At 39.4% G+C, this 17,084-nt stretch overlaps 1 protein-coding gene and 1 long non-coding RNA gene across 5 annotated transcripts in view; both read right to left on the reverse strand.

Moving 5' to 3' along the window:
• Nucleotides 1–9,167, reverse strand: part of LOC136839398 (uncharacterized) — a 441,312-nt gene extending 432,145 nt beyond the window's left edge. For 2 of the 3 annotated variants that reach the window (XR_010853311.1, XR_010853309.1), the window contains exon 1: nt 8,639–9,167. This is a non-coding gene — a long non-coding RNA (uncharacterized lncRNA). The remainder of the gene's footprint in view (nt 1–8,638) is intronic. The other variant, XR_010853310.1, reaches the window with a different exon arrangement.
• Nucleotides 9,168–9,657: 490 nt separating this feature from the next.
• The window catches only part of LOC136839400 (von Willebrand factor A domain-containing protein 7-like), a 22,365-nt gene continuing 14,938 nt past the window's right edge, over nt 9,658–17,084 (reverse strand). Inside the window, exons 14-20 of one of the 2 annotated variants that reach the window (XM_067105393.1) lie at nt 14,799–15,014; nt 14,180–14,387; nt 13,422–13,578; nt 12,457–12,501; nt 12,087–12,210; nt 11,451–11,624; nt 9,658–10,893 (exon numbers count right to left, since the gene is read on the reverse strand). In XM_067105393.1, coding sequence (XP_066961494.1) covers nt 10,733–10,893; nt 11,451–11,624; nt 12,087–12,210; nt 12,457–12,501; nt 13,422–13,578; nt 14,180–14,387; nt 14,799–15,014 — 1,085 coding nt within the window. In that variant the 3' untranslated portion in view covers nt 9,658–10,732. The remainder of the gene's footprint in view (nt 10,894–11,450; nt 11,625–12,086; nt 12,211–12,456; nt 12,502–13,421; nt 13,579–14,179; nt 14,388–14,798; nt 15,015–17,084) is intronic. The other variant, XM_067105394.1, reaches the window with a different exon arrangement.

Consider the following 17,084-nt stretch of genomic DNA (forward strand, 5'->3'; position numbering starts at 1 on the left):
TTTTGAAAACAAATTATATTTTTCCTAGAAATACAAAGAGACTTTTATGTAGGAGTCTTCCTCAGCGATAGCTGGAATCAGTTGCTAAAACTCTGTAGCAATGTGGTTAACTGATAGCAAGTGGGTGAGTGAGGGAGAAACCCCCTCCCCACCTGCCGTCATCAAGTACTTTTCCTTTGGAAAAATAAAAAATTTTTAATTTGAGATTTTTTCCTACAAGAATACAGACCACTGCCTTTTATGAATGACACCCTCCTCAGATGGGAAGACAGTTCCCAGCTGACTGGTAAGCTGAATCTCCACTCAGATATGCTGTGCTCTTGGTTATGAGCAGGGAAGCAACGACTCCTGTAACCTCCAATCCAAACTAGCATAGCGATACATGATTGACAGTGCTTTGAGTCAGCGTGAGAGGTGTCTGAGCTCTCACTCTAGGAAAACTTCTAAGAACCAAGAGCTGCACTAAAAATAGGGTCAACTGTAAATTGGTGGGTTTGGTGCTAGAACTGCCAGTGGCCAGCATCCCCCCACCTCCAGCCCCTCCCTTGTTAAGGAAGAGTGGTGGGATTCACGTTATGAATCATAGGTCTTTGATAAGATGCCCGTTCATGAGGTCAACCTGCATCATGGTCCATCCAACACACATTCAGCCTGGAAGAAGGGAAAGAGAGCCAGTCGCTCACTCATTCAACTTTCAACCTTGTGCCATTTGAGTATCTTAACTAAGACGCTTTTTTGTATGAGAGGAACTTGAAGACTATACAACCAGTTGAGCAGCCATCACATTTCCTAAGGAGAAGGGTCAAAGACTTGTGGGCAACATCCCTATGGTAAAATGAGGTAAAGGTAGTCTGGTGCTACCAGAGACCTACCCTCATTACTTGTGAACTGAAAAGTTTTCTGAACAGCTAGGGATGAGCCAAAACCCCTGGCTGCATGAGCTCTCACCAGACTGGATGCTGTATGTCTGCTCCATCACTTCTTGAAGCCAGAATGTCAGGTTGTTCTGGACACTACCTTCTTGTGCCTATAGGTACAACACAGAACCACCAACACTCTAGCCTAAGAGGTTGGGTTCATATTAGCTAGTTCCACAAAACAATCTCATCTGGCTCCCACTAACAAATCCTTGGTTGGAAGGGACCAAAGCTTCTCAAGTCTCTTGTCAGAAACCGACAGGTTCTGAGTTTTTGCAACAAACTCTTGAATGAGAACAAGAAGACACCCAAGCCCCCAAAGAACAAGACAAGAAGCAATAGGCCATGCAACTTTTCCATGAGACTAAGACTAGTAGAACGAGTCTTAAGGATAAGATCTCAATCCAAGGCCTCTCCCAAGGGCTCCACAGTCCACATCCCACTCTGGAGGAGGATACTAACAAAGTGAGAAAACCATTCGAAGCTTCTAAAAGCATGGACAACTCTACTGAGATAGAGAGCTCCATGCCCTTCAGTCAGACAACCTGACTCAAGGCAGAACGATGGGCTTCAATGCAAGGAATGAGAAGAGCTTGTCTCAATGAAAGTGGATAAGCACATCTGTGATTTTCTACAAAGTAGCTCTAAAATGAGAGATCGATCTGAGACACAAATCAGAGCAGATGGTCTACTCCCTGATATACAGTAGCTGAGGCTGCCTCGCACCATACAGCTAACTGAGGATAATGTGCCAAAGGGGAATCCGTGTGTGCCTCAACCAGAAGAGCTAGTGTATCAGGATACCATTTGGCAAGGGGCTAACAAGGAGACATCAAGGATATCTGAGACCCTGAATGACATACTTGGTTGATCACTTGGTAAGTCAAACTTGACAGGGAGGAAAGGTGAACATATCTAGATGTCCCAGGAGCTGCTGGAAGGTTATGCTTCAAGGAATGTCTAACATAAGAGTAAAACAGAAGCAACTGTATTTATGACACCAGAAACAGCCAGTTGTCAAGATAACGAAAAAAACTTGTCTTGCGTCAGTAAGTCTAAGTTAACACACAGCTGGATACATGTGAATCATAAGGGAATACCAGTCCAAATCACTATGCTCTGAACTGGAAGACAGTCCCTATGTAGACAAAACAGAGGACTTTTTCTGGAGGACTGGTAGTACTTGTATTACTGGTAGTAATACAAGAAAGAGGCTCGATTATAAAACAGGTGGAAAAGTTTAAATACTTAGGATCTGCTTTAAGCCAAGAGGGAGGATGTGAGGTAGAAGTGGACAAGGATAAAATCGGTGTGGGGGAAGTGGAGAGATGTGGCTGGAGTTGTATGTGATAAGACCAGCATTCATGTATGGATCAGAAACATGGGCTCTAAGAAGAAAAGAGGAAGGAAAGCCTGAGAAAACAAAGATGAGAATGCTGAGGTGGATTATGGGAATATTGCTTCTTGAGAGATTGGAAAATGATGAAGTACGAAAAAGAGCAGGCTTAGTAAAGATATCAGATGTGATAAGAGAGTCACGATTGAGATGGTATGGGCATGTTTTAAGGATGGATGACGAGGAGGGAGTGAAGAGGACCTGGGAAGAACCTGTTAGAGGAGGAAGATCAAGAGGGAGACAGAGAATTAGATGGCAAGATAAGGTGAAGGAAGATATGGAGAGAAGAGGTTTGGTGGAGGATGATACCTTGGACAGAAGGCAGTGGAGAAGGCAAATCATGCAACCGACCCCTAATGTAGGGATAACGGTAGGAAAGAAGAAGGTAGATAAGCCTCTGAAAATATGCATTGTTCAGATCCACCAAAAGCATGAAATTACCCTCCCGACAAACTAAAACATAGAACAAGATGTCTGTATCTGAAATGAGTCAGTAGCACAAATCTAGTTAAACAGACTGAGGTTGAGGACTAGTCTCCAACCATCACTTGGCTTTCTCTGCAAGAACGCCACAGTTAAAAGCTGGGAACACATAATCTATGACTTCTAGAAGTCTTTTCCAACAGTGTCATTGCCTCTGCTGACAAAGCCAAAACTTGGGAGAACTTGGAGGTAGACCAGAAATGGAATCTATGTCCAAAAGAGGGCAGGTTGACAGCCCTTTAAAGTAGTCTATGACTCTCCTAAAGGCCAAAGTCTATCCCTTCTCAAGGCAGCCAGACATGGAAACAGTCTACCTTAACTTCCCCCTCCTTTCCCCTACAAGCTGCAGCTGGAGAGGGGATGCACCAAAGGGCTGTGGAGACTCCCCTTGGGACCCCACGTCCTTTTATGAGGAAGAAGAAACCTGAGCATAAGCGGGAGTGGGAACAGCAGAGAAAAATGTGTCATTCTGAACACCAAATGACAGAAATTTCTATCAGTTCTCTGTTGAAGCTGTAGACAAATTATGAGAGGCAGTGGCAAACCATGAACATGAAACAATGTCTCTCCAGGAAGAGCTTGGCACATATACCTGGGTCTGCACTCTGAGTATTGCTTGGTCGCCTACCTGCAAATCTGAGAAGGAAAAGAGTATAGGGAGAGAAAGAGGGCAGTCTGGGAGGAAAGAGCAAAGACTCCACTGCAAAAGAGAACAGCTACTCTCCCCACAGGACCCACCTATGCAGAATAAAACTAAATTGTATTTTAATTCGTTTGATAAGTTTCTTGTATGCTTTCTATTACCATTTATATAGTAATAAAAATTCTGTAAACGTGAACTACAAACGAAGACCAATTTAGGACCTGAATCTTAAACTTAAACAAACTGGAAAATATAGCTCTCCAATAATCTTAAGGTAACTAGTATCCTCATCCCTACAGAAAGAGGGGATAATTCTCCATGGTCATAAAGCCTAAGGCAATCAAAACCAAATGCTTCTTGTCAAGTGGAACAAATATTCAATACAAGACACCAGATGCAAATCAGCTACCAAAAAGCTCTGTATCAGTAGTTTATTAGATTCCAGACTTGCTATTACTCTTTCCCTATAACATATAAAAAAAGTAATTTTCTTTGCTGTTAAGCCTCCTTTATTCTTCTCATAAGGGTAATAAAACTATTTTTGGTCTGCTGCTTAATACAGCAATAGGCTTATCATCTACCATCATTTCTACACTCCATAAATATGCTAATATTTAGGAGAGCTCAACTTGCTAAACTGATGAAATATTGGTAGGCAAAATTTGTCAAACCAGTTAATGTTTGCAATTTAACTTCTCTAAAAAGTGAATTCTGCCATGTTTAACTAATCTGGCTGTTGCTTAGCACTTAAAAAGTCTGCTGACACATCAGACCTGTCATATGAATACCATGTGTCACTCTCCTTCATTAGCCAAAATTACACTTAATACGTTTCTCCTCTCTATGCCGGAACATTACAAAATCCTGTTTATCAAGAAATGTTACTGTTTAGTCATTGTAATGTATGCCAAATTATTATGAAAATTCCACATTGGAGTCAGAAAATGGTACAATAGACTATGCCAAGCCTAGCAAATTGTCAAATTTTTTTGTCATGGGTCCATCCCATTAGACATGTTTAGCTTGACTTTTTTTCTTGTTTTCAAAATAAGGTACCCCTAACATTCCTTTGTTCCTACACAAATACCTTGTTCTTTACATACGGATTCAGCTTGCTGACAGTCAGAACCAGACAGCAAACCTGTGGGCGAACCTAGTTTTGAAGAGGCAAGATGCTGCTCTATCTCAAATCTTTAGGTTTGTTGGTTCAGAGTTGGCTTTGGCACTCAGGAATGGACCAGTCCTGGGATCCACCTCCCTATTAGCTAGAGGTGAGATGGAGGCCATGGTGGGCAGGCTTCAGGTCGACAAGCTTGTTCACCAGGCAGTGGCTAAGACCTCCGGGTCTTCATGTAGCACTGCAGCCCAACCCCTGTGTCAGGTTGGCCCTTTCTTTTGGGCAGAAAAATCCCTGACTTCCCTGGCCACTTGCAGAGGTACCCAGGCTTCTACTGCCCTGGTAGCAAAAGGTGTGCAGTCAAGTTCTTTTCAGCCTTCCTCCCATTCCAGGAAGGGGGAGGGGGTAGGGAAAGAAGGGTGGAGGACACTAGGGGAAGCATTCCTCCCTGGTGATGGTGGGGGGGTGCCTTTAATCATTTCATGAGTTATGAAGATGGACATTGGTGACTGCCGTCATCATCATAACACATTTTTACTTAATTCTCCCTTTATGGGCTTACAGCTTGAAATGAATGCATCCTCCTCTTTCCTAATACAGCCATACCTACATCTAAATTGACCAACTATTCCTCATTCCTTCTCATCACATGCCAAAACTATCTCAGTTTTGAGACCAAAGTCTGTTTTTCACCCCCTGGTTAGCCTTTTTGTATCATCACTTCCATGAATCTTACCATTTTACGGTCACATCTTTTCAAATCATTTTATTTGTTTGTGTCCATACTTCAGTTGCACCACACAGTACAGGCTTTATACATCAAAAGTTTTCTACTCATTAAACTAACGGGATATTTTTAATTTTCATTCTTCCAAGTTGCAACTATGAAATCTTACTGCCTTCTCAATCTCTACTTCCTAGTCCAGTGAGCTCCTCAAGTAACAAGTACTGAACCTCTTCTCAAACCTGTCTACCACAATGTGGTTCTCCAATTCCCTCTCTTCCCCTTTTCTCTTCTAATACATTTGATACTGATTAGTGGTACATGGGTTCTAAAAGCACATTTAAATATTAATTAATGTAACAGCTGAAGAAAACATTGGTGACAGTTGATGAAATATAAGATAAACAGTATATTTTTATCCAAACCATAATTGCATTCTGGGGCTGAAAACAGGGCTTTCCGGTCTTAATTTAATGTGTGCTTTGAACATTCCTGGCATTCATTTTGGCAGTAAATTAGTAGTTTTAGCAATACTGAATCCCAACTTAAAGCCTACAATTATGGGGACTGCGGCAAAGCACAATGATTTATATAACCTAACTTAACATATGGCATCAGGTCCTTAACCTATGTGGATTAGGGGGCATTTGCACCACTGAACCCCCACCTAACCTAACACTGGGAACTGTAAATTAAAACTGGGTTGCAACCTAACCTAACATAGGGCACCAAGTCCTTACCTGGCATAGGAAGGAGGGGGAGGATGCGGATGGAGAGGGAATATGGGGAAGGGAGGGGGAGAGGAGGGGGGGGGGGAGAGGGAGGGGGGGGGGGGAGGGGGGGGGGAAGGGGGGGAGGAGAATTCTTCCCCTGGACCCTCAACCTAACAACCTCTGACACTTTAAATCAAAATTAACACAACCTAAGTCACCAGGTCCTTACTTACCTAGTATGCGTGTGGTCACTTTAAAGGTGTTCAATAGACATTACCTAAATCACAATAATCAGAGCTTGCAGAGATGTATCATGAAGATGGTAGAATATATCCTTGTATTCCACTCTCTTGAACATTCCCCACAAAAACACTCTGCCTGCCCACTGCAGTCTCACATAATCGTTGGATATAATGAACATCAATATAGTTCAAAATTCACTGAAAGAAAATCAAGTTAATCAAAATAATCCAAGCAACAAGAGTTACACTTCCGCACCTGAGGAAAAAGTTAAATATACCTTAGTTTAACCAGACCACTGAGCTGATTAACAGCTCTCCTTGGGCTGGCCCGAAGGATTAGATTTATTTTACATGGCTAAGAGCCAATAGGTTACCTAGCAACGGGACCTACAGCTTATTGTGGAATCCAAACCACATTACACCGAGAAATGAATTTCTATCACCAGAAATAAATTCCTCTAATTCTTCATTAGCCGGCTGGGGAGTCGAGAACGCGGGCCCAACAGAGTGCTGTCCGAGTATGATATCGACCCCTCCAGTAAGGAACTCGCACCTGAGAACCACAACTAAGAACCAAAGCTGGCTTTTTTCAAACAAAGCTTGAATTGCAAAATGCCTCGTAATTGGTGAAACTTTCAACAACAGAACCCATACTGCCAAATGAAAATGAGACATTTCAAATATGCTAGTAATCCTTACTAAGCACTGGGATGAAATATGCCTAAAATCCAATAGGAACCCAACTTGAGTGAATGTTAAAACAATAACCTTAGAGTAAAGTTCAATAGGGCAACAACATTTGTTTGTAGATACAGTAATACCTCGAACATTCATGAGGTTAGGTTCCAGAACCCTCGCGGATCATGAGGAATCGTCAATGTTCGGTATGAGTAACTAAAAATACTAATAAATGCTTATTTCTAAAGTTTAAAACCTTAAATATGACCCACATCGCACTCCCAAAAAAGCTTAGTACATTACCCTTAAAAAAGAAATAAATGGTTGACCTAAAAATAGAGTACAATAGGGGTATTTGTCACACTAGTGCATTTACAGTATGGTATGCTATTGTTACCCCTATACTAATTCATTGGCTGCCATTTTCTTTTGCACTCACAATAAAGTAAAACCAAGTAATGAATGGGACTGTAAACTTAACAAATGACATTTTCTTTGTCACTGGCAGGAAGGTAAACTAGGTAAACTTCATATGTCACAGTAGTCATATAACGAAGGTACAATTCAATAAAATGAAGAAAACATGTACATACTGTACGTAGAGGGTACAGGTACTCAGTCAATTTAAAATCACGTAAAGACGTAGAGAGAAATGATAAGTTGTACAAATATGTGTGCATGTTAACTACGAAAAAGGGAGAGAGAAATCACGGATGCAAATTAGTTAGGTTCCAATTAAAATTTTGCAAATCAGTGAATCCATAAATCCAGAAACAAGAATGCACGATGTATACCTTGAGAACAGTAAATTTTCAATACATTTTTGGATAAAACTGCAGAAGAGATGGGTGGGTAGGCCTATTTCTGTCGGTTGTGGCAGATTAAAAACATATTTCAACAGGGATAAATCAGTACTATTATTCAAATAAGAGATATTTCAGGTAAAATCCTTGCTTATTATTTATTCATGCGTGCATCTGCATGCAAACAAAGATGGAGGCACTAGGGTTGGGTCAGGTTGGGTTATGTTTAGGCACAGTGTGTCAGTCAAGTGAGAATAGGCTAGGCCTACAATCTTCTATGTGAGGTTTGATTACCTGCAGCTGCATAAACCAAAGGAATGTAGGGTGAATGGGGTTTTGCTTTTGGTGTCTCCTCCCATAAAGCTAATTATTTTCTCTTTCTGGTGTTATGTAAAATTAAAGCTATTTTTTCCATCATTTCCGCGTCAGGCTAGGCCTAGGCCTATAAGACCGTGAGGAAAAGAAGGAACTGTGGGAGGGGATCACATGAAAACGGGTCAGTAACAATAGAAATCAAAATAGAATGCACAATTTCGGCCGAAGGACAAGCGTTGGAACCTATAAGGTCAATCAACCCTGAAAGGAAAATTGAGTAATAGGTTACAAGAGTGTAACCTTTGTGGTTGCACTATGAAACAATTGTTACAAGAGAAGAGGGTGGAGAGTAAGAAGGAAGAAAGACTGTGAAAGGAGGTACAGTAAAAGGAATGAAGAGGGTTGCAGCTAGGGGCCGAAGGGAAGCTGCAAAGGACCTTAAGAAGGTTAGCCTAATGCCTACATTGCACTGACGGCACTAGCCGCCTACTACGGAACAAAATAAACGCCGTTATAATACATAAACACTCTAGAATAACCTAATATAAATTATTGTTGTCTGGCAATGGGCAATAACTTACCATGAATAAAGCCTACAACTGCTTACCTTTCGAACGGTCCCACAGCTCTGTTGGCTAACTTGTAATTAGGCCCTAAACACCTGGCGATGAGCAGCAAACACTTAAGCCTAGGCTATAATAAGGTCAGGCTACGAAAACAAGTGTTGATTTAACTAAAACCACTTATCTTGCTTCACTAAAACATTCACGTCCAATTCAGCACTATAAAAACTTAAAGTTCTGCGCGTTCAATAGTGTAAAAGAGAGTCGGAAGTGTGCAGCAGGACAGTTAAAACATGGTGCACTATGCAGTCACTGAAATAGTTGCGTTCAATCTTGCCACTGTTCATCAAATTTAAAAACAAATCCAAGAAATACCAGAGTGAGGCCCAAAAGACACAATTCAACGTTTGACTTAATGCCATTGTTGCTGTTTCATTAATTTAATTTTGAGTATTTACATCATTAGGTTATTTTAAGTAAAGATATAAGGTCTAACGAACGCAACTTCTAATTATCGGTTGACCCACCATTCAACGGCTTAGAGCTGCTGATGCAACTTGTTCCGAATGTTTGCAGTTCTTCTTCTTCTCTTTCTTCTTCTTCTTCTTCTTCTTCTTCTTCTTATTATTATTATTATTATTATTATTATTATTATTATTATTATTATTATTATTATTATTATTATTATTATTATTATTCAGAAGATGAACCCTATGCATACAGAACAAGCCCACAGGGGCCACTGACTTGAAAATCAATCTTCCATAGAAGAAGGTGTTCTTGGAAGGAAGAAATTTATTTAGTTGCAGACTTAGTGTGTCTGACATTAGTGAACGTTTCTTGTTTCAACTTCATTTTGCGTAGTTCACTGTCAGTCTGTTTTAAATATTTATAAATATCAAAAATTATGGACAATGATTCCTTTAAAGGGTCTGGTGCGGATATATTTAAGAATAATGTGAGTAAATGTTTACTTTACAGATAGAGACATAGATAGACAGAAAGTACACTGCACTCAAGATACAGAAACTGACTTCAAGACAGCATGAAGAAAGAACGCCACTTTTTATTCAATGAAGATTTATTCAAAATCACGTCTTATTTACAGTTTTTATAGAACAATCAAATTATAACTTTAACGAGCCGCCTAGAAATGATTCGCTCGAAGAACTTTTAAATAAATTCTCAGTAAAAGCTATGCATAAGTCTAAATTTTATGCATATATTAATGATTGAAAATGTTACTAAAATAAGATGAAGGAGAAAAACACGATAAGGCGTCTATATTAATCTAAAGATGTTGCATAATCTAGTATAAATAAGTAACCAATAAACATACGACATATCATGTGCTGACAAAAATGCATCTGCACGAGTAAATGACCATGGAAGAGAAATTAATGATTACAACATTCCAGTGTGTAACTTAAAAAAAATTATTTTATGTGACCTGATACAGAAATGTAAAATCATGATTCAGTGTGAGAAAATTATCTTTTTTATTTTGCAATATGACAGGCATAAACTAGTTAGATGCCCAGAGTCCGTAACAAGGTAACAGTAAACGAACCTCATTCACAATAACTAAACAAATTGGAAGAGACACCGGCAGGCTATATAATTACAAACTGAATACATGAATAGTTCATAAAATTATTTCTAAAGTGTGGAAACAATTTCCAAATTTTGTTAAATATGCTGAGAAGGCAACATAAAAATAGCTTTCAAAATTTAACGATAATTAATATTCAGTTGCAAAGTATCTAATATTGGGATTAAATCTTATCAACGGTAAAAACCGACGGATGACGCAAGAACTTCACCTTCCAGAACCCCCATTGGTGAGAGGACCTCTGGAAAGAGGAAGTATCGGATACGTCTCCAGATAATACACTACACTGAGTCTGTGAGGAGATGGCAGACCCAGAACAGTAACTTTGGCTAGATGTATATCCGCTCAAACTGCCCGATGTTTCTGATTTTCTGGAGTGATAAGATTTAGTTGAGGATGACTTCGATATCCTCGAGGCCAACATGACATCGGCCACTGGGCTGACGTCGCAACTGCGGGCACTGCCTCTTATTCTTCTGTTTTTCCGCTGGACATCTGCCACTTCCAAGTGCCTCTTCAAGCGTTCCTATTCAGAGGAATGCCTGCGCCTTGTCTTCCTGGGGATGACGTATTCCGTCTTTCCACCTCGTTGGCGTTTGACGATGAAAATAACCAGCGCAAGAAGTAGTATTATTGCAGCTATCGAACCAATGACGATTCCTGACACGGCCCCTGCGCTAAGGTTTGCTGGAAAATGGGAAACTCTTGAATTTATGCCAGAATACACAAAATCTGTTGGTCACATTCAAAGGAAACGTGGATTTTTAATAGCCCCAAAGATATCTTAATGACTTCATTAGCTTACATTTATTTTTTAATACGCTTGCTATTAATACACTCAAGTCCTGTGAGGAAATTAATGAAGAAGCTCTCCTTCCCCTGGTGCGATTTGAACCCAGCGAGGCAGAAAGAGTGATAATTGCTGTCTTTAGGGCTATAAACATAAAGTACATAGAATATCTTTAAATACTGTATTATGATTGCTTAGTTTGCAGGTGTTGGAAATTAAATACATTTCTTTATGCACAATTCTAGATTTAGAGTGAAGTAAGAGTTGCTAATAAATAAATGAGCTGATGCATTGCTAGACCAGGTAGAAAGACATTTGTATAGAAAAAAACATTAGTAAATTATGAAGATATTAGTTCCCAAGTACAACATTCACAAAAACTTTAATCTTTTCCAAAAAACAAAATCTCTAGTTCGTAATTTCACTGACCACAATCTTCTTGACCTAAACTTACCCGAATCACTATTATCTACGGTCAAAGAGTTGACATTAAAAGCCAGATCGTATGCGTAAATGGTAACCCTTGGCTGACAGCAAGAGGCTGAATAATAGACTTCCAGCGTCTGAACGCCACTGCTGAAAATGGGGATGCTCCTATAATCAGGGGTTGTGGTGACTTTCAGCAAACCTGTAGGAGTATGAACAAATATATATTAAAATGGAGCTAGGATGCAATAGACATATTAGAAAGCACTTTTTTGAGCAAAATGAAATTCTCAAATGTTTTGAAGGAAGGCATTCCATAAAAAATATACAAAATATTACTCATCTAAATTTACATATATGGGCTTAATTTAGACCTATCAATATCGGAAATAAGTGCCAGATTTTACAGCGTGACAGAATCTGCCTGTAACAAAGAAAACGAATAATAAAGAGTGGTCATATTCATAATGTCCTGAACACGAAATGAATGGCTTCTATCAGTTATTGCTCTTGGTGCAAACCATATTGTACTCTATACCGAGGTCTTTGGACCTTGGTCTATACGAAGGCGAATGTAACAAATGAGCCTCACAATTCAAGACGACAGTTTCAGCTTATGTTTAATTTAACAGCACAGGACCTGCATAGGGAGTCCTCATATTACCTGGATAAGAATCCTCCAGACGAAATTTAACACTCCATTGATGGTTACAGTCCTCAGGAGATAGGTAGCCGACGCAGGACGTTCTCCCAGACTCGGTTATGGTAGGCGGCACTTGGTCCTGGTACTGAGGATGGTCAAATTGACATAAGTGAGGAGAACAATTACTAACCTGCTAAATATTTTAAGATGCTGCGTGCGCGTGTCTGTATGTGTGTGTAGGTATTGCGTTCGTGTCGGTGTGTATGGAAATAAAATCTGGAGAGTTATTTTCAAAAGGAAACTTCAATTTACAAATCCACATTCATGAACTGTCATTGTGATACTAATCGGTTCTAATTATAGTTCTGTCCAGAAACGATTTGTGACCTACCTTTCTATCAAGCCTTGCATCTCTTTTCACTATCCTGGAATTATTCTGGAAAAATCCAAGAGTTAGTAGCCTTAGTATTAGAAGCATGAAATTCTTGTTTTCCAGTCTAGAAAGAAGCAGTATGTTAGAAAAAAGCTATGATTTTGCTTTGATTAATTATTGCAGTTGTTAGACGAGGATGCTAAAGCATTTACGAGATTTAGCAAATTCAACGTTTAATGATGCAACGTTAGTATCAATTGTGGAAAAAAAGGTGCCATGAAAAAATAGTAGTGAAGTGACTGTTAGAGATAAAAAATTTCAATGAGAATAATTAAAAAAGGCTTTTTTAGTCTCTTAATCTACAGATTCACTTATGAAATTGCCCCTGAGGTATATCACAGCGCAAATACCTACGAAACTCATACATAATTCATAAAATCACGTCAAAACTTCTTGAAAAATCTAATAACAAAATATTAAAAAATGGTAACATATTCATATCAGATTTTTCTTCAAACGATTACTTCAAAGGATACCCTGAAAGAAAAGTAAATCTTTTTCTAAAGGACTGAAAAACAATGTAGTATCTCAGATGAGGTCGACATCAAACAGTAACTGACATCTATTCCCATATGAACACAGAGATACCATAACAAATTTGTCAGCAGAACAAAAGTGGACTGGAAATTCTTTCATCCAGCTAACCAACTTACTTTAAGTGACAACTCTTTCATCGAATATTCTAACTGATAATCTTTATTACAGTGACGTAAACATCAGGTGATATTTGCACCATCTTTTATATTCTGTGATGTCCATTTTGAAGAAATTGCTGTTAAAACAATAGAACTTGAAAGGGAGAGAGAGAGAGAGAGAGAGAGAGAGAGAGAGAGAGAGAGAGAGAGAGAGAGAGAGAGAGAGAGAGAGAGAGAGAGAGAGAGAGAGAGAGAGAGAGAGAGAGAGAGAGAGAGAGAGAGACTTACCACTGGCGAGACAGAAAGGTGAGCTACGGCGTACGATGTGTCGCCCTTTATAGATGTTGCAGTAACAACAATGGTGCTCGTTGTTGAAGACAGACTTTCTCGAGGAATGGTCATGTAAAGGTTAAGTCTTACACTTTCGTTCCGCCCAAGTGTGACTCTGACAACGGACCAAATGTGTAAAGTGAATCAAACTGTTAGATCAAACAAACCATTGTATAATTCCATTCATTACTATAGCATATGAAATACAAGATAACTAGGACCTGAAAATGGAATTTGTTACAAGTCTCCCACCCTTCCCACAAGTTCGAGAACTATTATAGTTTATAATTCATCGGCGGTTTAAAGACATGGAGTTTCAGTTTCCGTGTAGATACAGTCATATCAACTTGGAAGAGATGATGTGATGTTCAAAACCGTTTGTCTCTAATCCTCTAACATGTGGTTTTCTTGCATTCATTAAAGTTAGAAATTGAGCGTCTGACATCAGTCCATATTTTTTAATCATACTTGTCAAGATTTGGTGGAAGATTATAATCATGTATTATGACCAAATTAAAACTGCAGTAAGTCCAGGCCGTAAAATAGAACGAAGAGACTGCAAATACAAAACTTTTTACCCTAAAATAAACCTATACAAGGTTTTTTCTTCTGAACTTTGCCACATTGCCATCCCTTAAACAAGTTTTCAATGTCATCTCCCTTCAGACAGGAGCGCCTACATACCCTTGACCGCTCAATCTTTTCACAAATCTTACCTTGGTTGACTCAGAGCGATTGGTGTCCCTTTGGCGTCATTTACCGCCAAGAAGAAAGTATTGGAAGAGTTCCGATTGGTGTTCTGGACGATGACTGGAACGGTTAAATTCTGGCCCGGGTATCCCCAAACTTCTCGTCCCAAAGGAAATTCCATGAAAGATTCTGCCACCTTCCACACTGTGCCACTTTCCCGTCGGAAGTTATAACCTGGAAATGGGATAGGAGAGCGAAGAACAGATAACTTCTGTGATAATAAGAAGAACTTGCTTCGAAAGTTCCATCATTGATCACGTTTCCGTTCTGTCAGCTAAGTTAACAGTCATTGGTAGGTTTCTTTGTACAATTACTTTTGGATAACACTATCAAAATATTCAGTAATTAAAATAGATCTGTTCCAATTTCTCTTTAAAAATTGCGCTTACTGAGAGAGAGAGAGAGAGAGAGAGAGAGAGAGAGAGTTTTCTTTGGAAAGTTTATGCTGGCAGGCTGGGATTGTGATTTGTAGGGAGGGAAAGAACAATAATGAGCGCGGTTTTGTACTTCAATAATAAGTATCGAAAAGTTATCCAAATTCAAAGTATATTAAAGATTCGTATTCAGTGTAAACTTTAGTCTCACCTGCGCTGTCTGTTCCCAAGACGACTATGGTGAACATCCCTGCTCTGAGCTTGTCTGTTGGGAAATCCAGGTAGGTGTTTCTCCTGGGAGAGGTGGTTGGAAAATCCAACTTAATGAGTTCTTGACCATCCAGGCTTCTCAGGTGTGCGCTTGTGACACTGCGCAAACCAGCTGTGTCCACACCTGTCACTACGACGTCCAGGAAGGTATTCACATCTGAAAGAGCAGTGATATAAGGGCTATAGTTCTCTGCTGATCAAGAGAAGGTCTTCTAGGAAGCAGATGAAATTAGGATTTGATAAAAATCAAGCATAAAGACCCGCCTCCCTCTCCCGTCTCCCACCTTCTGCCTCCAAATTACGCTGTCGAAATTAGCATTTTTTTTTTTTTGCACTGTTCAACGACTTTTTCTCTCCAAGCTTTAGAATTCTCCCCTTGAGTCTGTTTTTCCTCACTCCTAGTCGAAGGACTATCACTTCTTTCGTGGATAAGCCTCATCCTTCGATGAAAAATTGCAAACCTGAAGAAAATAAAGTATTCAAACACCTATCCTGTCTCTAGAGGTATTACCAGTCTAAATAAATACCTCCACAGAGTTTTCCAACCCTGGCGCATGATAAAATTCATCGTACAGTCTGTATCACTTAATTTATTTCTAATTTATATTTACATCATCGTTCAGCCAGGTTTATCTTAGCAGTGATATATTGGTCTAATTGTTTATCATAGCTCTCGTGTTTCATTAATTTTGTTTACCAGTGATAGATTGTTCAAAAGGCAGCAGTTTAATTTACGTTGTTTTTCCTGATCAGTTTTCACTAAGTCTTGTGTCCTTTTGATACTTCTGCCATGATCCCTGTTCTGTAATGTATGACCCTTGGCAAAACATACATTTCGTCTCATTTGAATTACGGACTTATAACCTGCGATTTTCCCGCAATTCGGCCGTACAAAAGTTCTTGTACATTTGTCGTGCATACGTCCAGATTGGTGGCATTTAAAGCATTGTATTATAATACGTCGTGAAAATTGCAACATTCGCACTGAGAACACATTGCTTGTCATCACGCATCCCTATATTCCTTTTTCATCCTCCAGGTTTTAGAGTTCAGCGTTGCAACCTTTTCGAAATCGTTTGCATCTTTTACCAAATATTTTAGCTCCTGTTTGCTGTCGCTTATCAAGTCTTTGATATTTTACTTTATCATTTGATGGGATTGCATTTAGTGATCTAAGGGATCTTTTTCCTTTTTGCATTATTTGTAATACTTATTCCTTCAATGTTTTCCATATTTTTTATTTGCTATGTACATTGTAATGGAAATCCACGAATCAGTATCATGGTAGTTTTCCTTTGTTCATTAGCTTTAGCTGCAATGGCAGTTGGTTTTCGAAATAAATCATTCTTTTGTTTCAGTTTTAATTTGTCTTCATAATTTGTTTCCTCAGATTTTAGGCCATATTCCTATTTGTTTTATCCTAGCGCCCATTTTTTCTTGCAACTTAGTGAACGTCTCAATGAATTCCTCCAACGTGCTAATTTTAGCCAATGCTCCTGATAGAGACTGCAACCGCGTCAGACTTTTGTGCGGTCATCAACATGCGACGCATTCCCTTACATTCCTCGCATTTAAAGATGATGTTTTCCTTTACACTCGTTGCAAACTTCGCATCCAACCCAGTTCAAGTGCCTCAAACGAAACAAGGATTAAGTGTTCTCTGTCTGTGCTTCAGAGAAGCTCGGCACGCCACCATCATCATCATTTTCATCATATCTACTCACCATTATTAATGTATTTTCCGTACCATTCCCACTCTGGTTTTTCTCTGCTTTTGTTTTCCCCTTTAGTTTCATACGCCAGTTAAAAATTTTCAGCTACTGACCGTACGGTCGACAATCTCTTCTCTCTCTCTCTCTCTCTCTCTCTCTCTCTCTCTCTCTCTCTCTCTCTCTCTCTCTTCACTTTAGTTTCCCAATTTCGCGGATTTCGTTGTCCACACGTTCGCTCAGGACAACCTTTTGAACTTTTTCCTTTAATGAAAGTAAATTACCTTCTCAGATCCATCAGTGCCATCGTCGATTCAAAAATACGATTCGGAGGAGTGATTTAACCAGATGAATATCCGCGTAGCTCAAAGCAAAGGCGTTTGTGAAGACCAAATCTACATTCTCAACAAACGGATAAAAAGAGCCATTTGAATTTTCACGTCGGAACACGGACACACCGATTTTTTCTTTTTTTTTTTAATTCAGCGGCGCCGCTGAAAATGTTAATACGACACAAT

Source organism: Macrobrachium rosenbergii, chromosome 6, assembly GCF_040412425.1.
Source record: "Macrobrachium rosenbergii isolate ZJJX-2024 chromosome 6, ASM4041242v1, whole genome shotgun sequence".
NCBI classification, from domain to species: Eukaryota; Metazoa; Arthropoda; class Malacostraca; order Decapoda; family Palaemonidae; genus Macrobrachium; species Macrobrachium rosenbergii.